The 22,453-nt window shown below is 39.8% G+C and overlaps 1 protein-coding gene and 1 long non-coding RNA gene across 4 annotated transcripts; one reads left to right on the forward strand and one right to left on the reverse strand.

Annotated features, from left to right (window-relative positions):
- Positions 1–1,296: 1,296 nt before the first annotated feature.
- CCNG2 (cyclin G2) lies at positions 1,297–10,186 on the reverse strand. 3 transcript variants are annotated; one of them, XM_019466786.2, is made up of 8 exons: positions 9,851–10,186; positions 8,747–8,922; positions 8,011–8,148; positions 6,495–6,745; positions 6,231–6,309; positions 6,042–6,140; positions 3,899–4,104; positions 1,297–2,743 (listed from the first exon to the last, which is right to left on the reverse strand). In XM_019466786.2, the coding sequence occupies exons 2-8, from the start codon at positions 8,882–8,884 to the stop codon at positions 2,623–2,625; spliced, it is 1,032 nt and encodes a 343-aa protein (XP_019322331.1). In that variant the 5' UTR covers positions 8,885–8,922; positions 9,851–10,186; the 3' UTR covers positions 1,297–2,622. The 3 variants fall into 3 exon arrangements, with proteins under 3 accessions (XP_019322331.1, XP_019322315.1, XP_053757444.1); XM_019466770.2 differs by having other exon boundaries at positions 8,747–8,884; positions 9,851–10,183; XM_053901469.1 differs by lacking the exon at positions 9,851–10,186 and adding an exon at positions 8,970–9,834 and having other exon boundaries at positions 8,747–8,884.
- A 498-nt stretch (positions 10,187–10,684) lies between these two features.
- Positions 10,685–21,930, forward strand: LOC109277234 (uncharacterized). The gene is made up of 2 exons (XR_002085051.2): positions 10,685–10,826; positions 21,440–21,930. It is a non-coding gene; the product is annotated as an uncharacterized LOC109277234 (long non-coding RNA).
- The last annotated feature ends 523 nt before the right edge of the window (positions 21,931–22,453 follow it).

Consider the following 22,453-nt stretch of genomic DNA (forward strand, 5'->3'; position numbering starts at 1 on the left):
CCTGAGGGCCAAATGGGTGGAGACCAAGGGACCAGGCAATGATACAGCAGCATGAGGCAGCAGAAGCAATGAAGTATGCATGCCACATCCTAGGAGATGACTAAGATCTTGTAGTGACTCTGCTGTACAGGGTTAAGTACAGGGTTCAACCAAGCCAGTGGCAGAAAAGAGGAGACAGAGTAGTACAAAGAGCTATACAGTATAAATGAAATCATATAAATGGAAACCTCCAGTAAAGAGGTAGGAGATGTGGATATCCCTTAAGTTTCCAACTTGAGTAAATGGAATACCTATTCACCAAGATAAACATACAGGAATAGCAGGTTTGGGAGTATTCAAAAACTTGCAAGTGGGGTGGCCAGTTGTGAAAAAACAAGCTGGGAGCTCAGTAAAGACAGCTAGACCAAACGTACTGAAAGCCAGAAAGGGGAACAGATGAAACCATGTGTGCAAATTCACAGTAAGAGCATCTAGTAAGAAAAGCAGTGAAATCCTGAACTGAATGAAGAGGGTTTTGAGATTTAGAAAGCCACCAATACCTTTTATGTTTCAACAAATCAAAATCTGAAAGCAGAATATATTGTCTATTACCCAAATTACCTAAGGAGAAGGTCATCCTCAAGCCAAGAGTCACCCCTAGGAGGGTTAGGAAAACATGGCCCTATCTCCAAGGGAGAAGAGGTATTAGTATTAAATGAAAACCACATTAGTAGATCTGATTTTCTAACCAACTAGAGAAAACAAGTCTGCAAAATTAACTAGACGGGTAACATATGCTCCTACACACACACACACACACACACACACGCGCAGCGCGCGCGCGCGCGCCATGACTTTCAAAACAAGCCTAAGTCTTGGAAAAAGAGGTCCAAAGTGCCAGAGGCTGGCAGGGTCAGTCATAATAACACTCCTCGTGTTTATTTGCCAAGCAACCTTCTGATTAGAATTTGGCGTGTCTGCAGAAAGAAACTATCGATCTCCCAACCTGAGTATTCCGGTGTACTTGATACCTGTTGCCTTTCGCTATAAATTAATAGGCATTCAGGTCAATACATCACTCTTTTGTTTAATATAAGTCCACCCCAGAGAGCGGTCAATTCTCAAGTGACAGATTTGCTTTCAGTATCTCCAAGGCTGAGGGCCAAACTGTGATGAAGAAATATTACCTAGAGGACTTCTGGTAACCAGATAGACAGCTTACCTTGGAGGCACTCCAGCCTCACTTCAAGCCTTTCCACTGAAATACAGCAAGCACTTTTTCTTTTTGCCAAAAAAATTAAGATTGCAGACGAAGAGTATAATTCATTAACCTTTTTATTTTGAGTTGTAATCTATCATTACTTCAAAAAGATGCACTTCAGAAAACATCCAATGGATGTTGACTGACCATTTAAAAAGTCATCAATGTATTACTTAGAATAACAGAATACACAATAAATTATATTTACATGCAATGACTAGACTACCACACACACAAGGTAAAAAAATACAGTATTTTTATGTACATTTTTAAAGATTTACATTTTCATATACAATTTATAAAGTTAAAAAAAATTCTCTGTACAAAATCCCAAGTGTACAGAGTTTGTAAATCCCTATTCTCATGGCTGTACCACCACACAGATATGCTTAAAACTAGAATGCTACAAACACTTAACTTTTTTTTTTTTTTTTACTTCATGTTCAGTCTTGGCACCCATACACTAATACCAATATTTTTGAAACGTGAATTATAAAGGGAATAAAACATAATCATGCAGACTTTTTTTTAATATAAGAAAATGAAATAAAATATGCTACAAAGATCAACATTTATCATTCCAGTTACCTATAGTTCTCTTCAGCTTCCTGTACTGCTTTCATATAGATGCATGCATAACTAATAGATTATGGATTGTTTTAATAACATTAAAATAATACTATAGTCTGACAATACTTAGGCATTAGAAATGCAACTAACAACCCTAGCCTGTCAATGATTTCTGCTTTAGCAGAAACCTCAATTAACACATTATATACTAAAATTCACAGAAATGTCACTATTATAATTCCTAAGTTTATAGAGTCTGCATCAGAGAGTAAGTGATCATTTAGAAAACAACAAAGCAACAAAAAAAGTTGTCTGACATTTAAGAGTATATTCTCTGTTCCGAGAATGGAAAGTAGGGGAGATCTATGATAAACCATTAAAGGATTATCCAATGTCCCTGCTGAGGAAGCACTTTTATGCTCCCAATCTGTTTAAAGAAAGACACGTGAAGGCTTTATAAAAAGTTTAAGATAAGCTACACTATTCATCTTTAAAAATCTTCTTGAAAAGTAATAAATTGAAGGTATCAGCACCTTCCCTCCTCCCCCAAGTAGCTAAAGATCAATGAGAAAAATAAAGTGCCAATGTGTAAAACATTGTTAATTGTTTACGAGGCACTAACCCATTTGATGGCTTAGGATTAAATATGAAAATAGGCCAGATCTGATCTGAATAATAAATAGAAGGTAGGTATTCTAGTCTATGCGATTCCTGCCTAGATGGGGGATGGACCAGAAAACTACCTACTCCCCCATTTATTGCTTTGAAACCTGTATACGCACTTTAAATTCTGACACAGAACAATTACATTTCTAAGATGGAAAGCACAATGTCTGTGCCACTTTGAAGTTGAAAAAGAAAGTGCACTCTTGATCGCTGGAAGGAGAGCTGCTGAGACTCTCTTCACAACTCATATCTTCACAAGAGTCCTCACTAAAGGGAGAACAAGACACAAGAAGAAGATTCCATTGTTTAGAAAATACTTAAAGGTTTTACAGGCCAAATGAAACTGCTAAATGGGTATCTTTAGTCTCAGGGTTTCTGTATCAAAATTTAAACTTTATAGAGACAAAATTTAACTTATAAGGACTTCCTAAAATGAATTATAATCTATTGTAATCTTAGAAAATATAGATTCTAAGAGATTTAGATAAATTGCCATCTGCCAAACTATTATTCTTGTACCAATTAATACATATTAGCAACTAACTACAATTCTAACCACTTTAAATCCAATAAATGGAGACTAAGGACAACATATCTTCAATCACATGGTTTTGATATCTTTCTTGCATTAACAATTGTATCCCTATTACTCTCAAATATCAAACCAAGAAACCAGTAAACTGTGAAAATAAAACTCGTTATTTCTAGATGGTAAAACAATCAAATTTAGTAAAAGTATTCATTTTATGAACGAAAATGAACTCTGAGTAAGACAATGGCATCTGACAAAACCGTAAAAATATCTACATAAGTCTGCCACATTAGTGGTGGTGGTTCCCTCCCTTTTCTGGTCATTTAACCCGCAGCACCATATTAGGAATCCATACTAACCCTGAAAAGCTGGTAAAGCCATTTCAGGTTTTGTTTGTTCTTAAACTAGATTTCAGAGAGCAAGGGAGATGTGAAACAACCAGTTTTCAAAAAGGGAGGCAATGAAACAAGTCATACTGAGAAAGACAAATACTGTATGATCTTACTTCAGTGTGGAATCTAAGAATGAAAAAAACAAAAACCAGAACTCATAGATGCAGAGAACATATTGGTGGTTGACAGAGGGAGGGATAAAATAGACGAAAGTGGTCAAAAGGTACAAACTTCCAGTTACAAGTCCTGGAGATGGAATACAGAGCATCATGTTTTGCTTTTTTTAATAACGAAAAAAAAAAAGGGAGGGGGGGGTTGGGAGCATATCACTAAATCCTCACCTATTTTAATAAAACTACCTCTAGCTAATTTTCTCAGCTGAAGAGATGATGCTATTGGCTTTCTTTAATACTGTGTAGTATTGCCAGGTTCCATTTTGAGTGTAAAATCAGTGTTACTTACTCTGAGGAGGTCTAATTTGTCAAGGAACCTGCTTACCTTTCACTTTCATCAAAACAACCCCCTTCTGGTATTGTTGGCAACTCAGGAACACTATAGTAGCTGTTGTGGAGGTTCTGGGCTGTGCGCCTTGAAACAATCCAAACCAGTTTCTTAAGATCTGGTTTGCAACATTCAGGAGAAGAATATTCAGCTAAGCATTTAGAAACCAACTCCCTCCAGTAAATGAACTCAGTGTCATTAACCTGGAAAAAAATATTTTAACGAAGAAGTTAAATACCTCAGAATCACCTGTGATGCTTAAAATATACTGATGCCTGGCTCCCACCACCAGATATTCTTATTTGATATGGGATGTGAGCTGGACATCAAGATTTTTTAAAGCTCCACAAGTGATTCGAATGAGCAGTCAAAATTTGGTAACCGCTGATTTAAGGGAGGAGCATCACAGATACAAACAATTTACACAGAACCTAATAAAATGCTTTGCCTATTTTAAGAAAATACACTGACCTAAAAACATTAGGTCTGCTAATCAGCCAATTATTAAGTATATTCTTTAATAGCCTCAATGAAAGGAATGTAACATGATTTAGGTTTCTGTGACATAGCATTGTTTGGATTGCTAAAGACACCAGATATATGCTAATGGGGAAGTTAGCAATATGACAGAAGAGGAATTTCCCCAAAAGGGCATAGCCTCTCCACCACTGGGAAATGCCCCAATTTATTAATGAGTCAATTTTCACTTAAGATATTTCCAGATAACGTTATTAAAAAAGGTTTGGATTAAAACTAGTAAGTTCATTATTTAAATGAAAGCTAGAATTCATCTGCTAAAAACAAAACACTTCACAAATACTTTTGCCACAAACAGAAGATAATTTTATATCATCGTGGTCTCCATTTCCACCTAATCCACCTACATCTTAACCCCTTTGCAATCTGGCTTCTACCACTAGCTTCTCTTTCTACTGACATCTCCTCTAGGTATAGAATAGCCTCCTTCAATTCTTTTTATACTGGGCATCTCATCTAAATTCAATATTCCTGACCACCTCCTTGTTGATAACTTTTTTCCAACCTGACGGCACACTTACTTGTCTCATGTACCCTCCTTCACTGGACTCTTATGGGGAAAACCACCAACACTGAAAACCCAGAGTTTCAACTGACCCCTAAACAAAGAACTCCCACAAGTTTCTTATGGTTTCTATTATTATTTCTTCATGAGAAATTCCATATTTCAATCTCCAACTACAATGTACCTTCTGAGTTTTTATTCCAGGCTGCCAAATATCTGCTAAATATCTACCTACCTGAAAGATATACAAATACCCAAAATCATAATTTGATCACAAATTAGTGTCTTTCAAGCTTCCTTCAATGGGGTCAACATTCTCCCCATCATTAGGTTCAAATCTTGGTCATTCATGACTCCTTGTCTCATTTCCATGCTTGGCTTCCAAAATCACTATTTGAGTTGGATCTCCTTACTCCTGGCTTCTGACTATCACCTAGACATTCCAACTATAAGCCAACCTTAAAATGATTCCCAAACTCTTCTAGTCCACCAACCTTCTGGCCACAAGCCTCTGCTACCCAAACTTTCATTGTCTAAGATTTTTTTGGTCCAATGAGACTCCCAGTCATAGTGCCTCTCACAGTCTGCCCTACCTCTGTGCTAACAGAACCCTGAGGCACTCCTTTTAGTACTAACACCTTTTACTGCAAAACTTATTGAGCTGGCTTAAAGAGGTTTAAAAAGAAAAACATTGTTGAAGTTATTTTGGTAATGCTACTAATGGGATAATGATTCAGCCCTACAGATGTAACGGGCTGCCATTAGTATATTTACTAAGTCTATTTCCTAGTATGTATTTTTTAATAATCTGCACGTTGCACTGCAGAACACTGTTATCAATAAGTGAGAATACCAGAGAAGATACAACATCTGAACATAGAAAGAAGCTAGGGTAAGTGGTCAGGTTCCCTTCCAGTTTAATACTGTCTGGGTCAGAGCTGCATTTTGAGAACGTCAACACATGAGGTACAAAACAGAAGTGGAAAAGGTAAAAGGCCCATAAGGTTATTATTTAATGTTTAAATCACCACAGGGGTAAAAAACTGATAAATTAGGTAACAAGTCTGCTTTAAAGAATAAGAACTGAAGATCAATTACCTTGGAATGTTTTTTAACAAGCAGAAGAATTTCCAGTAATTCAATGGATTTCAAAGTTTCTACTTCCAAATTGAGAAGGCACAAAGCTAACACAGATGGCTATTAAAAAAAAAAAAAAAAGAAAAAAATATTTTTTTAAAAATTAAAAACAGAAACAGCGAGACCTATGTAAGCAAGAAATCAACTTACTTTTGCTTTTGAAAAGGTAAGTCGGCAGTTGCAAGCTTTCAGTTGAGCTTCTAGTTTATCTAGACTCAGTATCTCTTTCCTATACAATGAAAAGGTAGGACAAAATATTTATTAAACTTCCAAAGACTTAAATGATTCTAAAAACTTGCTCTTGAAAATCCAAGTTGAAAGTTTAGAAAAGTAAAAATATAAACTTCACTGGCATTACAACTGTTAGCTACAGGAACGCTAAAGCACAAAATTTTTACTTTTAATCCCACTGACCTTTCTGATGTATGACACAGTACGATAGTATGGTATAAGTGCAAAAAGTTTAAGGCAGTAGTAGCTTCCAATTCATAGTGCAATTTTTCTGAAATTATTTTTTCCATCCGTTTTATGTCAGAAGCAGTACATTTACATTGACTGATCCGGATTACGTCATGAGTGGATGGAATATTGCATTCTTCTTCAACTATTCTAGCAGCCAGCAAAAAACAACAGACTCCAATGCAAGACAAATGTTTAGGTTTCACCTGAAAAGCAAAGAACAAAAAGCTTCTTCTAACAACTGTCACTCTGATTCAGTAAAGCCGACACTTAATATGATGATGTCCCTAACTCTTAAGACAGAACACAATCTGTTACCAATACTTTACCCTTATTCACAATTATAATTAATCATTTTTACATTTTAAACTGACTTAACTTCCTCTTTTTTAAAAAAGGCATTTTAAGCATTTAAATTAAGTAATTTAAATGCAAATTTAACAGCTAGGTTTCTAACACTGAATTATACTTTGTATTTCAAACATGAAATTCCTAATAGTGCAATCTCCCCCAAAATAAATTAAGCCTTTCAACTCTAAGAAAATATATACTTCTTTGAATATAAAAATAATACGTGTAACTTATCTTTTTATCTTCTTCTCTACTTATCTTTAAATATCATCCTACATTTCAGTGCAAATTTGCCCAAGAGAAATATTGCATCAGTTGTGCAGAACAGAGCATATGTAAAAGCTGCCATGGACAGATGGCTGCCCTTTTCTTTTCAGTGCCCTGAAAACTGACCCAGCAGCTGACAGCAATCCTATTGGCAGAAGAATTGCCACATTTTTCTAACAGTAGCTGGTTAATAAGACTATGGTTCCCCGCTTTGAAAAGACTTCTCACAGGGAAGGCAGTAGGTCACCTTTAACATACTGCTATACTTGAATTTATGTTTCAGTATTAAAAATACCTAAGCTCCAACAGAAAATGTGATGAAAGATGAAAATGTGAAAACCTTATTTTGAGAATTGTATACATATACAGGGAATACCTAAAAACAGTGTTCTTCATTTTGTCACATCTGCAAAGAGAAGGCATAGAAGAGGGACAGCAAAACCAAACTTAAAATCCAACACAGTTAATTCTGTAATCTCTTAACCTGGCACTAAAGATCACACTTCCAATTAAAAATGTTTATGCACAGTGACATAATTACATTCACTTGTCAAACATTTATCGAACCCCTGTATCCTAGGCACTGTGCTGTGCACTACGTTTAGAAATATAAAGATATAGGGACGCCTGGGTGGCTCAGTCGGTTAAGCGTCCGACTCTTGATTTTGGCTTAGCTCATGATCTCATGGGTTCCTGAGTTCAGAGCCCTGCACTGGGCTCCATGCTGACAGTATGGAGCATGTTTGGGATTCTGTCTCTCTTCCCTCTCTGCTCTTTCCCTGCTCGTTCTTGTTCTCTCTCTCTCTCAAAAACAAAACACACACACACACACACACACACACTGGTTAAATACCTTCATAAGAGCCAAGAATCTGTCCAAAATATTGACAGCCAGGACAAAAGTTTCAGTGCAAGATCCAAAAAAGTTGGTTAAACTCCTTAAATCTTCTACTTTGGCATTTCTCAATCTTGGACACAAAGTGTTATCATCCTGAAATAAAAACCAAGAGCCAAAGTTATGACTTTCTTAGAACTAGATAAATACACACAATTAGATTCAAATAGAGTAATTTTTTCCCTTAACCTTTAAGAATATGGGGGGAAAGAGTGGAATCATTTAATGCTACAAACCTTTTCAGGTACGAAATATGTATACATATCACTGCTTTTTTAAAACCTACATTACAGAAGAGCTTCAGAAAACTGTTGTCACTTCCAGGGGTTAAAGCAAATATAACTCCCTTGTAATGGAGATAATTAGATTTTTGTTTTTTCTAATAAAGAAAAGGCCCTACTATGAAGTATTTCACGGGCAAAGGTTATTTCCACAACGGAACTACTCAATTCCGACGTAAGAGTCTCCCCCCCACCCCAGAAGCTGCAGGTTGGAGGTACCACATTTGAAGAAACACTTCTCGAGGGTTAGTATCACTCTCGTGCATAATATTGTAAGATTTATCTTAGTACTCTAGAAAGCCAAAATTTTATCTTAAGAAAATTTGCAGCCTTTAATCTTGATTCAACTTAAAAGTTATCCTTTTCCAAGCCCTATCAGCTGTTTGAGCAAGACATCTTTTCTGGGAGCTTACCTCCGGTGTAGCCTCGATCAAGCTCAGCCCTTTTTCTCGAGGTTGGAATCTCTGTTCCTGTTCTAAATAGAGGTTCAACAATCCGAAGAGCTGGACCCCTTCACGACCCGCCAAATACTCTGCCCCTAAATCCTTCATCTGCAGCAAAGACACCACCCACAGTTAGAGTAGGTATCCTGGGGAGGGGGTGGGGAGTGGGCAAAAAAAGAGCTGGGGTCAATACCTCAAGCTAGAGACGCCCAGCACACCCTGGGTAGGAGCGGATGAGGGGATCAGTCACGTCCTCCAGAACCCCGGCGCAATCCTCCCCCACCGCCAGGGAGGTGTGGCAGGAGGAGGGGCCGCGCTGTCGTCCGCCGGCCAGCGCTGGGTCAGACCGGCCAGCCCCAGCCTCCCGGAGGTTTCACAAACCGGAAACTGCCCTGGGGCGGCAGTCTCCGTCCGCCCTACCTGAAGCCGTGGGGGAGGAGGGGCTTCTGCCCGCGGAAAGCACCCGGGGCACCTAAGGCAGCGGGTCTTGGGAGTGGGCGCTTTACACAATAAGGGGGAGGGGAAAGAAAGTCTCGCGACTGAACAAAGAACCGGGGGGAGGAGACTCCCGAGCCCCGCCTCTCCCGGGGAGCCCAGCTCCTGAAGCCCCTCTCGCTGGAGTTCAGTCCCCAAGCTTTCTCATCCGCTTCGGCAGCGCCTATCCCCGTTCCACCCGAGTGGCAAGACCCCGATCCGTGAGAGCGGTGGGGTGGCGTGGCCCACCCAGTCGGGGGACAGAAGTCCAGCCCACCCCATGCCTGGACATCACCCGTCCATCCACTGATCCCAGGTTCCTCAACCGTGCTGAGCCCTGGGGCTGTCAATCCAGGAAGCACCACCCCAGCGAGCCCCCGTGACAAAATGGGGGTGGGTTGCAACTAAAGAATTGTCTTCAGCCTCCCCGACTCACCACTCCTCCTTCCAACATCTTTCCGTCTTCAGTGCTCACTCCCCCGGGGCAGGGCTGAGGGCAGGACCGGAGTCGCTCCGGGGCCGATTGGGTACTCCCACATCCCCCTACCACGTCCCAACCACAAACAAAGAAACCCCGCGAGCCCGGGCGAGCCCACTCACCGTGCCGGAGAGGAGCCTCAACCGGCCCGCGTCGTCACGGTCCGGTGAGGACTGGGCACGGCGGGGGCGTCCGAACCTGTCTCCGGAGGTCGGGGACCCGCCGCCTCAGCGGTGCCCCCAGACCGGCATCGGACCCTTCCCCCCCCACTGCCACCTCCGCCTCGGCCTCACAGCCGGAGCTTCATCCCGCTACCCGTGCGCCCACCCTCCGGCTGGGGCGCAGTGCCGGCCCTTCTAACCCTGGCCCTTTGCGGGCACCGCCGCCTCCACAGCGGAGGCCGAACCAAACCCCTTGTTTTTGTTTTGAGTTTTCGACGCCCCCAAGGGGGCGGGGCACGTGACTCCCCGCGGAGGGATCCGCGGCTACCGCAAAAGACTTTGAAAAAGAGTCCCACCCCATACTGCTGTCCCCAGCCGGATTTGTGCCCTCTTCAGCTCGGTTTTGCTTTGCCGAGCCATCCCTCCCTCTCGGTCCCTGGGCGGAGGGTGGAATCTGGGCGTCGGCTTTCCACGATTGATCCGGAGAGGGGAAAGACGGGGAGTGATAGGCTTGAGAGGCGGAAGGAGACGGTTTCTGGTCGCATTGCACCTTTTAAAGGTCCCCATTTGTTTTGTTTTCGCTGTTTTGAAAAGTCCGCCCAAAGCAGCCAGCTCTCCGATTGGATACTGGTACAGAGATCAGAATGCTGAGCATCTGATGCACTCTAGAATCTGGATTGGCTAACTGATTAGCCTTTGAGTCCTCTGATTGGCTTTCGTCTTATCCGGAGCCTCTATCTTCCTTGGGGCCTTAGCAACTCTGGGGTCTGGATTGCGCATGCCTGATGGCTCCGGAGGAATTTATAAACCTTACCCGGGGTCTAGTCCCTCCCACCCCCACCTCCACTCGTCTTGGGGGTATGCCACTCTACGCTCTTACCTTATAAGAGCCGTAACAGCTAGAAAACATTTATTTGTTCTGCGGGTCCACTTTACGGTAATAGTCAATCAAGTTATTATAAAATTTTTGGGGTGTTTACTGAAATATTTACAAGTAAAATGTTATCTCGCGTTCGCTTTAAAGTTTTTCCTACCAAGAGGAAAACAATAGAGATAAGTGAAACGAAATTGGGAAAACGTTAAGAGGTGATGAAGGTGGGAGATGGGTACAAGAGTGTTGGTTTTAAGTATTCTTTTTACTTTGATGTGCCTTCAAATTTTTCCATGTACAAGAGGGGACTTAAAAAAACTTAATCTGTGTATGTGGATAAGGGCACATAAACTTTTAATCATTATAATATCATGCCTCCAGAGGTTGTCATTGTGCTGTTGTTTTAATGAAGACTCCCAGAGGCTTCTTGGTCTCAGCCACCCATAAATTATAACTTATTGTCCATTATAATTAACGTTATTAAGAGGCCACACCTCTTATGGAGCAGAGCAAAAAGGCAAAACAAAGGGTGCCTTAGGCCAGAGAAACAAACCTGCACACAGAATGTCTTTGAGAGGTGTAAGAGACTCCCTTCTAACATTTATACTTTCTTCACTTTCTCTGTCAATTCCCAGCCACAGTCAGCCAAATACACAAATCAGTAAATAGTAGGTTCTTGAGTTCTCATCTAAGAAATCAGCCCTGAGGAACAGATTCTCTTTTCTGTTCATCTGCATGTTTTCTGTGAATTGTTTTATTACTTGTAGAATATGAGAAATCATACAACACTGCTTTAGAAGCAGATTTCTTTTCAGAGCAGCTAAGGAAGTTTAGAAATAGATCCCTATGCATATTAGAGGGGACTAGACACAAGAGTCTCCAGCACAAGAGCAACTGAGTGGAAGGGAAACTCAAAGAGCAAATCCTATTTTAGAAAAAAACCAAAATTACATTAACAGACTACTTTTAAATGATTTACAGACTGCATAATTTTGTGCAATGCCTGTGATCTTGTAAACACTATTAAAACTATTGTTTTTATTTGACATAAACTTTTTGCTGGAAATCTGTGCTGAAAAACATAAGTGAGGATATGTAACTAATATGGAAAATAAAGCTAAGATTAGAATTAAGTAGATAACAGCTCATTGCGGTATATAAGGAGGCTCCAGAGACAGAAAGCAGCTGGACAGAAAACATACACCTCAAGAGAAAGGAGAGTTTGTGGCCAAAACATGAAAACTTTTTTCAAGTAGGAGGGCAAAGATAGAAAAGGAACATAAAATAAGTGATGTGAAAGAGGAAATGTAAAATTATGTGGTAGAAGATTTTTTAAATAGAGATGGTATAAGGCAAAAGAAAGAGATCAAGAAATTGTACTTGACTTAGATCACTGTTATAAAGTTATACAAAATGTATACTATATGATATTTCAAAATTGGGTTTTTTTTTTTTTAATCTTTTATCAGGCAGCCTTTTGAATGATGAGCTGTTCTCTAAGAGTAAGACAAGAAAGCTTGGTAATCTGTGTTCAATTTCCTGCTCTCAGCAGGCTCTATTCAGTAAGGGAGAAAAGACTGATCAAATTGTCCAGTATGGAGCCCTTTACCCACCTCAATCCACTTACCTTTTTAAGATAAAGGAAATAGCAATCATCAAAAAATAGTGGACAAGTAGTTACATCATCCTCTTTTTCAAAACACCTCCTTTTAACAACGATGATATTCTGATAATGCAAGTTTTCTTTTGTTATGCTCATTTTTTTGGTTATTAATATGGCCTTTTTTATTTTAATTTTTAAATCTTTTTTTTTTTTTTTTTTTTTTTCAGAGAGCAAGAGTGAGCATGTGCATGATAGGTGTGGGGGAAAGGGACAGAGGGAGAGAGAGAATCTTAAGCAGGCTCCATGCTTGGTGCAGAGCCTGATGCAGGGCTTGATCCCATCACCCTGGGATCAGAACCTGGGCAGAAACCAGGAGTGAGACGCTCTACCAACTGAGCCATCCAGGCGCCCGAAGCCTTTATTTTTTAATCTTTAAAATTTTTAAATAAGTTATTTTTGAGAGAGAGAGAGAGAGAGAGAGAGAGAGAGAGAGAGAAAGAAGGGATGGGGCAGAGAGAGGGAGAGAATCCAAACAGTATCCCTGCTATAGCACAGAACCCAATGTGGGGCTCAACCCCATCAACCATGAGATCAGGACCTGAGGTGGAATCACGAGTCAGACACTTAACAGACTGATCCACCCATGTGTCCCAAATTTTTAAACTTTTTTAATGACAGACTTTCTCCAGGCTCCATTTGTCTGCTCTTATCACTTAAGTTTACTTTCCTGCAGCTGTGGGTCTTATTTATTTAAAAGACATTTTCCTCTAGGTACCTTTCAGCTACCTTTCAGTGTTTCCTAAGCTTTCTTGGGGGCGACTTTCCTGCATTAGGCACGCATACAAAACAGAATCAGAAATCTGGCAGTTCCTGGGATGCCTGGGTGGCTCAATCTGTTAAGTGTCTGACTTGGGCTCAGGTCATGATCTCATGGTTCATGAGTTCGAGCCCTGTGTTGGGCTCTGTGCTGACAGTTCAGGAAAAAAAAAAAAAAGGAATCTGGCAGTCCCCAAAAAGGACTTTGAGGGGATTTATTTCATTACAAGATACTTGGTGTTCTACAGCACAGTGATAGGGGTGCAGTGTGATTGGGTAATAATCTGTCCCCAATAACCCCATGAAGGTCAGACAGGGAACTTGTCCTCAGTGACATCTGAGACTGTGAAACTAGAAAGTGGGCACAGAGCAGGAAATAAACAGCACACCCACAGAAACACAGCCTTCATTCAGCGAATCCTTGACTCTTGAGGAGTGTCTTTCAAACCACTCAGCACTTAAGCTTCTACCTTGGAAATAAAATAGAGTATTTCCACGCAGCTGCTGCACTGCTTCCCTTAGTGCTTTATACTTGGACTTTCCCTGAACTTTGTAAGGCATCAGAATCCCCATACAACTTTTCTGATAACATCTTTCTTCTTACAAATGGTAGTTTTAAACAATAAATCCTAACTTTTTATTTAACAGACATTTAATGAATATATACTAGATACCAGGCATAGTACTAGGCCTCAGGGATACAAAAATAGGTAAATAAAACACAGTCCCAGAATATGCCCAGAATATGCTGGTACATCTGAGGTGTAGGGCAAAAGCCCTAGCCGAGGGATCTGAATGCCTGACTTTGAGTCCCAGCTTTCTTTTTAAAAAAAAAATTTTAACGTTTATTTATTTTTTTAATATTTTTTTATTTATTTTTGAGACAGAGAGAGACAGAGCATGAGCAGGGGGAGGGCAGAGAGAGAGGGAGACACAGAATCCACAGCAGGCTCCAGGCTCCGAGCTGTCAGCACAGAGCCCAACGCGGGGCTGGAACTCACAGACTGTGAGATCATGACCTGAGCTGAAATCAGACGCTTAACCGACTGAGCCACCCAGGTGCCCCTAATGTTTATTTATTTTTAAGAGAGAGAGAGACAGAGTGTGAATGGGAGAGGGGCAGAGAGAGAAGGAAACACAGAATCTGAAGCAGGCCTCAGGTTCTGAGCTGTCAGCACAGAGCCTGATGTGGGGCTTGAACCCACGAACTGTGAGCTGGTGACCTGAGCCGAAGGCAAACGCTTAACTGACTGAGCCATCCAGGCATCCCCTTACTTAGTAGAAATAGCACCTTAAATACCTTGAATAATGTGAATTGTACTGAACCTTAACTTTGTAATCTGGAAAGAAAAATAGGCAGGAACAATCACCAGGGGTAGTTGTTTCCTCTTCATATGTAAAGAAACGTTTGTAAAGGCACTTTTACTATATCCACCTATGTATGCTGTCAGGACTTTCACAATGCTGTGACTTCTTGAGGGAAAAGAAGGGACCATCCCTAGCTTTGTCAAAGGAATCTAATAGCAAGCAGCCCTGAAAGGAAACAACTTCAGGATGGGGACTGGTAAAGCTGACATAATGCCACACTCCCTCTTCCACTCATGCACTATTTCTGGCTCTAAGCCTTGGCTAGTTTCTGTCATTTAGGTGTTTTGCAGACCCAAACCTCCTGTTTAGATTAACCTTGCTAGCAGAACCTGGAAAAGGGGACAGGAATGCTTTCTGGAGGGAAAGGAACAGGGAAAACATAAACTAACCTGGGGTGCCATCTTGAAGTAATTCAGGTTTTCAACCAAGTGCTCATTTTTCTAAATCTGAACTTGAAGGAATGAGATGATTTTATATGCAGACAATTAATTCCTTTCTCCAAGCAATCAATAAATGAGTGAACATCTCATATATTCTGCCTTGTGACTTTTTCTCATAGACAAGCCCCCAAATCTGAAATTAGCGAATTCAACATTTACCATTTATTTACTATATATAGAACTTGTTGTTTTTGTTGTTGTCAATGTTGGAGCATGTTGTATCTTTTAGAGGGAGTGTTTATCCATGAGAGGGTTAGTGATATTCATAATACAGTTAATCCCCCAAAAGTGATGTGCTCAGCCTTGGAATTGTGGGACCTACCACACGGTAGAGACCTTCTGAAGAGACCTTTTGCCAGCCAGCCAGGTTGGGCCCTCCCAGTCCTACTATCCTGCAAGTGAGTCAGCCTTATAAGAACTATCTCTGAAAAACCCTTGAACTCAATGCACATTTAACCTCAGTGTCCTGACTCATTACTTAGTGTCCAGAACTCTTTCTGTTACGCTAAAGTTAACTGAAATAAATGGAGTAGCTTTGACATGGCATGGAGAGATGGGTAAAGGAGCATGCAACCGATAATTTGGCAATTCTTGAAATCAGAGATGATTATCTCAAAATGGTATATCTGTCCCAAAGCAAATATATTTTAAGTGGTCCAGGCTGCATTCTGGGACATTGTACATTATTATTTACATAACACATTCTTCTTTTATGACTTGTTCCAAGAACCATAACCTAAGTCAGATATTTCCTGTCTTTTCTTGCCATCACAGCGCTCTGGGAAGTTGATACTGTCAGTAAAGAATCATTTAGGAGACATCTGTTGAATACATCATCTTAATGCTAAAGGAAGTTTTCATTTTCTGTGAAAGTAATTATCACTTATTTTAATCTCAGATGAAAAGGCAATTGACATTTAAGGTGATATGAATAAGTAATATAAGCTTAAATTTTGCTTTTGTTATTTTAAGGTGTCTTCAAAATGAAGGATTTTTTTTAATTTCTAAGAAGAAAGGTTGCATAATTTCAAAGATCCTCAGGTCTGCTTAATTACATATATTATTATGTTTTTTAACCACACTCTGAATAAGAAATTCTGTCTACATTCAAGAACAGAACTAACTTTTTTTTTTAATTTACATCCAAATTACGTAGCATATGGTGCAACAATGATTTCAGGAGTAGATTCCTTAATGCCCCTTACCCATTTAGCCCATACCCCCTCCCACAACCCCTTCAGTAGCCCTCTGTTTGTTTTCCATATTTAAGAGTCTCTTATGTTTTGTCCCTCGCCCTGTTTTTATATTTTTGCTTCCCTTCCCTTATGTTCATCTGAACAGAACTAAATTTTTAAGGAGGGGTTAAAGCTTTCCAATTTAGAGGAGTTCTCTCTAGGAAAAAAGAGTAGGATTAACAATACAAAATTAGATATGAGCGTGAATGTTTATTTAAGATGAAGCAAATCAAGAAAAATTGTAAATTTTTAAAAGCTGATATATGCTAACTGGCCCAGTTACTTATTGCTGTGCAGTGAATCGCCCTAAAACTTAATGGCTTAAAATAACGATAATCTTATTATTGTCACTCACCGTTCTCAGTTGGGCTGAGCTCAGTGATGCAGTCAGTCCTTTCTCAGGGTCCTTCATGAAGTTGCATTGAGATGGTGGTTGGGGCTGGAGCCATCTTGTGGCTTGCTCCCTCACATGTCCGGAGTGGGGGCTGACTGTGGGCTGGGCTGAGGCTGGTGGCCAGAATGCCTGCATGTGTGGCCTTTCTCTGTGGTCTTTTTACTTCCTCACAGCATGGTGACAGGCTTAAAGAAACCCAGGTGAACACTGCGCCTCCTTTTACAAACTGCCCCTGGCAATCCCATTGTTTCTATACTAGTTTCATACTGCTACTATAACAAATCACCATAAATTTAGTGACTCAAAACTACACAAATGTATTATTTTATAGTTCTGGGGGTCGAAAATTTGAAATGAGTCTCACTAGGCTCAAATCAAGGTGTTGGCAGAGCTGTGTTCCTTCTGGAGGCTTCTATGGAAGAAACATTTCCTTGCCTTTTCCAGCTTCTTAAGACCATCACATTCCTTGGCTTGTAGCCCCTTTCTTTATCTTCAAAGCCAGTATCCTAGAATCTTCAAATCCTTCTCAACTCTGACTCTTCTGCCTTCCTTTTCCCCTTTTGAAGATCTTTGTGACCTTTCTCATTCACAGTATGAGCTGTAAAACTTCAGGGCATCATTGAAAACTAGCCATACTCATTAATTAGCTTCTCTGTTTCCTTATTGCAGAAACATATTTTGAGTTTTATGTTATCTGTGTCAACATCAATATTTTATATCAAATCAGCAATAATTTTTTTATTAATAAACTGCTTAATGCATGGTTATAAAACTCTTTGCCAAAGTTAATGGCTTCAAACTCTCCGATTACCTCTTCATAAGATGATAATATTGTAATATAATTTTCTATAGAATTTTGTAAAATTTAGTCTTTCCTCAAGCATGGCTTAAAAATTAAAATAAAAAAATTGTTGCTACCTTAAGATATTTCTTTCAGTTTTATGACTCATTAGGAATATCATAATACATGAAAAAAACTGGATAAAGTTTTTCTTAAATAAGACATCAATCCTAAAGTATAATATTTGCATGTTTCTAAGTTAAAAATAGTTAAAGTGGTATGTCCCCAGATCAACTTACCCTTAGCCAGATCCCAAAATACTGGTGGACACTCAAATACCTTTAAACACAGGAGAAAATGGTGCAGTGGAATTTGACATGGAGAGAGACAGCAGCCTTAACTGACTACAATTAAAATGTCTTCCTTTTGCAAAACTAAACAAAAAAGGGGGGGGGGGCTCTGCTAGACCCCCACCCCCCTGCCCCGAGACCTCAGGAAGAGCCTGTGCAAGTGAGGTCCTCTAAAGCGACACAATAAATCCACATCAGCTTCACAATAAATCCACACTTAGTAATCAATAATTAACTGTCAACCATTATACTAAGTGATTTATATGTATTGACATAATTTTAATGGCTGTAACACACATAGAGGCAGAAAAAGAGGTCCGGAGAGTTTACGTAACTTGATCCCACACCAGGTACTGGTGGATTCAGGTGGATTCAGTATGCACTAGCAGACTCCATGACCCACACTCCTTTTTTTTTTTTTTTAAAGAATTTTTTTAAAGTTTATTTATTTTGAGAGAGAGAGAGAGCCAGAGGCGAGGGGGCAGAGAGAAATGGAGAGAGAATCCAGCAGGCTCTGTACCACCAGTGCAGAGAGCCCCATGAGAGGCTTGAACTCATGAACCGTGAGATCATAACCTGAGCCAAAGTCAGCTGCTTAACTGACAGAGCCACCCAAGCGCCTCTATGACCTCACATTCTTAACCACTATTTTACATAGTGATTCTGGTATCAGGAAGAAGGAGCATAAAACTCCAAATTTGGACATAAGCTTGCTCCATTTAGTGCATTTCTTAAATTCATGTAAAATGCTTGCATTAGTAGTTTAGGTTAGCCTAAATCAAGGCAATTTAGATTTGGATGTTTTACTAAGAAAATTAATAAATTAGCCACCTGCATACTTGTGCAATGTGTTTTTCTTTTGTTGTTATTTTTTTCTTAAATAGCAAGACATCGGATTTTTCTCTGCCAAAGTAATCTGAAAAGAAGTTGTCCAGGGGTGCCTGGGTGACTCAGTTGATTAAGCATCCAACTCTTGGTTTCGGCTCAGGTCATGATCTCATGGTTCATGGGTTTGAACCCTCTGTAGGGTTCTGCACTAACAGAGTGGAGCCTGCTTGGGATTCTCTCTCTTCCTTTCTGTCTGCCCCTTCTCTCTCTCTCTCTCTCTCTCTCTCTCTCTCTCTCTCTCTCTCTCTCTCTCAAAATAAATAAATAAACTTAAGAAAAGAAAAGAAAAAAGAAATTGTCCAGATAGAGACCAGACCTACCTGGATTAACTCTTCCCTGGAATTTTGAATTAATGTGTTTCTAACAAAGAGGCCAATTGTTTGAGCACAATTTCACCACTCCAATCACAGGAAAGCCAATAAGGGAAGAAAAAAGAGGCACTTTCTCCTCTGCCTTTCTTTAGACATTGCAGGGAGATGTCTAAAGACTTAAAACATCATGAGAGAATGTCATATCAGTAGTTGGCAAATGTCCGAGCAATAGAGAGAAATTGCTGCTGTGTTCCTACTGGTCTTAATAAGGGGCTATTTTGCAGATATCTGGGCTGTTTTCCATCTTAGGATATGTAAATATTTTTTCTCTTTGTAACAGAAGATTGTAATCAGCAAATACTCTGATTGCCCTACCATGGTTAGTTGTACTCTCCTCAGAACCTTCATGAGGAAGTCAAGCTCTCTAATCATTCACTGCTAAAAATAGCAGTTTTGAGCCTTACTACCTGCGCTGGACAGAAGGAAGGTGGACCTGAGGAGGGGTAGCACAAATACTATGTGGAAGATACTTCTCTTGGCATGAACGCAGAGGTTACCAATTTACTGTGCTTATTGTGTTGTGCAATGTTGGTAAGTTTTTATGATGGACATAATATCTGATCTTCTATTTAAACACAATAGAAACTTATTGACTCATTCTGCATGAAGATTAGCCTCTAGAATATTCAGGTTTTTGTAGCCATGTGTTTTATAAATGCAGCCCACACTGCATTTTAAAATTGTTGCTGCTTCTTTGTTCAATTTAATAAACATTAACAGGGCAGCTGCTCTATAGGAGGCACAGTGATAGAAATAAGAGATACAAAGTGGCTACGGTTAAACACTCCCCACAAGGAGCTCCCAGCCTAGTAAGGGAGAATCAAGTCTACAAATAACAATATTACTCTCTGATCTAGGACTGTGCCCAAAGTATAGCAAACAAGACCTGGGAACAAGTTGTATCAAGAGGGGGAAGGGAGATTAGGTAAATCCGTATATAGGACAGGATTATTGCTTGCTTCTAGAAAAGTTGCTTTTACTCTATGGCTCTATCTTCTCCATTCAACTCAGAATGTTGTATTTATTTTTAAAACTGAGCTGTTTCTGGGGCACCTGGGTGGCTCAGTCGGTTGAGCATCTGACTTTGGCTCAGGTCATGATCTCGCGGTCTGTGAGTTCGAGCCTCACGTCGGGCTCTGTGCTGACAGCTCAGAGCCTGGAGCCTGCTTTGGATTCTGTGTCTCCCTCTCTCTCTGCCCCTCCCCCACTCATGCTCTGTCTCTCTCTCTCTCTCTCTCTGTTGAAAATAAATAAACATTAAAAAAAAAAAAAAAAAACTGAGCTGCTTCTGTCCTGAGAACAGATTAGGAGCATCTGAGTTTTTCAGGTGTTCATGTTGGTAGAAGTTCTACCTTCAGAATGTTCTTTTAACACTGGTGTTTGTCAGGTATTTGTGATATTCATTATCTTAACTAAAACTACTTCAAATTACATTTTATGACTTATTTAGGCTAAGTCAGAATATTGCCATTTCCCTATAAATGGATTCCTTTAATGTATTTTAATTATGAAGATAATAAAAACACATTAGAGAAAATATGGAAAAAGGAATCACCTATAACCAAACCATCCTACACAACTAATGTGATTGTGGTGATGTAAAATCTGCTGGTCTCTTTTCTAATGTTCTAAAAAAATTTTTTTTTAATGTTTATTTTTGAGAGAGAGAGACAGCACGAGCAGGGGAGAGGCAGACAGAATGAGAAGCAGGCTCCAGGCTCTGAGCTGTCAGCACAGAGAGCCCAACGTAGAGCTTGAACTCACGAACTGTGAGATCATGACCAGAGCCAAAGTAGGACGCTTAACTGACTGAGCCACCCAGATGCCCCTCTTTTCTGATGTTTTTAAAAAATCATACTGCTGAGGGCCCCCTGGGTGGCTCAGTTGGTTAAACGTCCGACTTTGGCTCAGGTCATGATCTCGCAGTTCGTGAGTTCAAGCCCCGCATCGGGCTTTGTGGTGACAGCCCGGAGCCTGGAGCCTGTTTCTGATTCTGTGTCTCCCTCTCTCTCTGCCCCTCCCCCACTCACACTCTGTCTCTCAATAATATATAAACGTAAAAAATTTAAAAAAAAGTCATACTGCTGAAATATACATACAAGAGAGTATGTATAGTTTACACACCATTTAAAGACCGATGATAAAACAAGTGATATATCCACCACTCAAGTTAATATATATAGAATATAATCTGTACCTTTGAAGCCTCTGGATGCCTTACTGGGGTCACATCCCCCACTCTCTCTAAAAGTAGTTCTAGTACTAAATTTTCAGTTAATCATTCTCTTCCTTTAAAAAATAGATTGGTTTATGTGTATCCCTGAACAAAATATTGTTTTGTGTCTGAATTTTATGTAAGTAGAATCATATTGAATGCATTAGTCTGTGACTTCTTTCGACATTATGGTTTGTTGGTTTGTTTTCCTTTTTAAGAGAAAACCTGAATGGGAGCCCAGCCTCAGGACACTGGATGCTGTTAGCTTTTGCTGCCCTCCTGGATCAACTTTACGTTTTTGAGCTTCCTACATGTTTGCCTACAGCCATAGTAATTTTAATTGCTAGATAATGTTACATTGTATGAAAATACTACATTCTATCCATTTTACTGTGGATGGATTTTGGATATCTTTCCAGTTTATCATGATTATAAAAACTGCTGCAATTCATGCCTCCCCCCCGCCCCACCACATCTCTTTGTACATACATCCAAGAGTTTTTCTATGTTAGATACCTATAAGTGGAATTTTTAAGCCTCAGGGCATGAGCATTTTCAACTGGATTGAGTAGCATCAATGGATTTCCTGAGAAGTTGAACTAACTTCCACTCCCATCAACTCTCTATGAGAGTTCCTGTGGTGACACATCCTCACCAACAGGTTACCTGTTTTTTGATACGTAAAAATAAAATTCAGAATGACTTACAAGTCTGTATCTTCTTCTTTATATAAAGCTAACCACAGAGCAGATGCTCAGTAAAAATTCTCTGGTGGCTAGATTTTGGAGACTATATTCTAGAAAATTCAAGACCACTATACTTAAACATACAAGTTCTATTTCCATAGATAAGAGAATGCTCTGCTTTTATTTTTAAATTAACAAATACGTACATACATAAACATATATGCAGACACATACATACACTCAAACACAATATGTAATGCTTGATTATTAACAAAAAGCATGGGGGCAAAGAAACACTATTTCTTCAGTTAAAAAAAGAGAACCTGAAATTTTTCTACCGTACACACCCACACACGTACGTGCATGGTGTATATGGCACACACGTGTGTGTGTGTGTATGTTCCTCCTTAGATATTTGAATCTGTGAATAAATGGGTTTTAAAACATTGTAATTTGAACATAGTAGTCCATTTCACATGCTCCTCATTTGAAACCACTGATTAGAGGTTCTCAAATTGTGTAGAAATCAAATTAAAAATACATAGT

The sequence above is a fragment of the Panthera pardus genome, unplaced genomic scaffold, assembly GCF_024362965.1.
Source record: "Panthera pardus isolate Hobbes unplaced genomic scaffold, ASM2436296v1 HiC_scaffold_13, whole genome shotgun sequence".
Taxonomy (NCBI): domain Eukaryota; kingdom Metazoa; phylum Chordata; class Mammalia; order Carnivora; family Felidae; genus Panthera; species Panthera pardus.

What these genes read in the sequence shown, in the direction of transcription:
- CCNG2 (XM_019466786.2), bottom strand. Translation starts at nt 8,884, where the DNA reads ATGAAGGATTTAGGGGCAGAGTATTTGGCGGGTCGTGAAGGGGTCCAG. An exon ending in TTACCTTTTCAAAAGCAAAA is followed by an intron (nt 6,141 to 6,230) that starts GTAAGTTGATTT and finishes TTTTTTTAATAG; the next exon opens with CCATCTGTGTTAGCTTTGTG. An exon ending in TTGTTAAAAAACATTCCAAG is followed by an intron (nt 4,105 to 6,041) that starts GTAATTGATCTT and finishes ATTTTTTTCCAG; the next exon opens with GTTAATGACACTGAGTTCAT.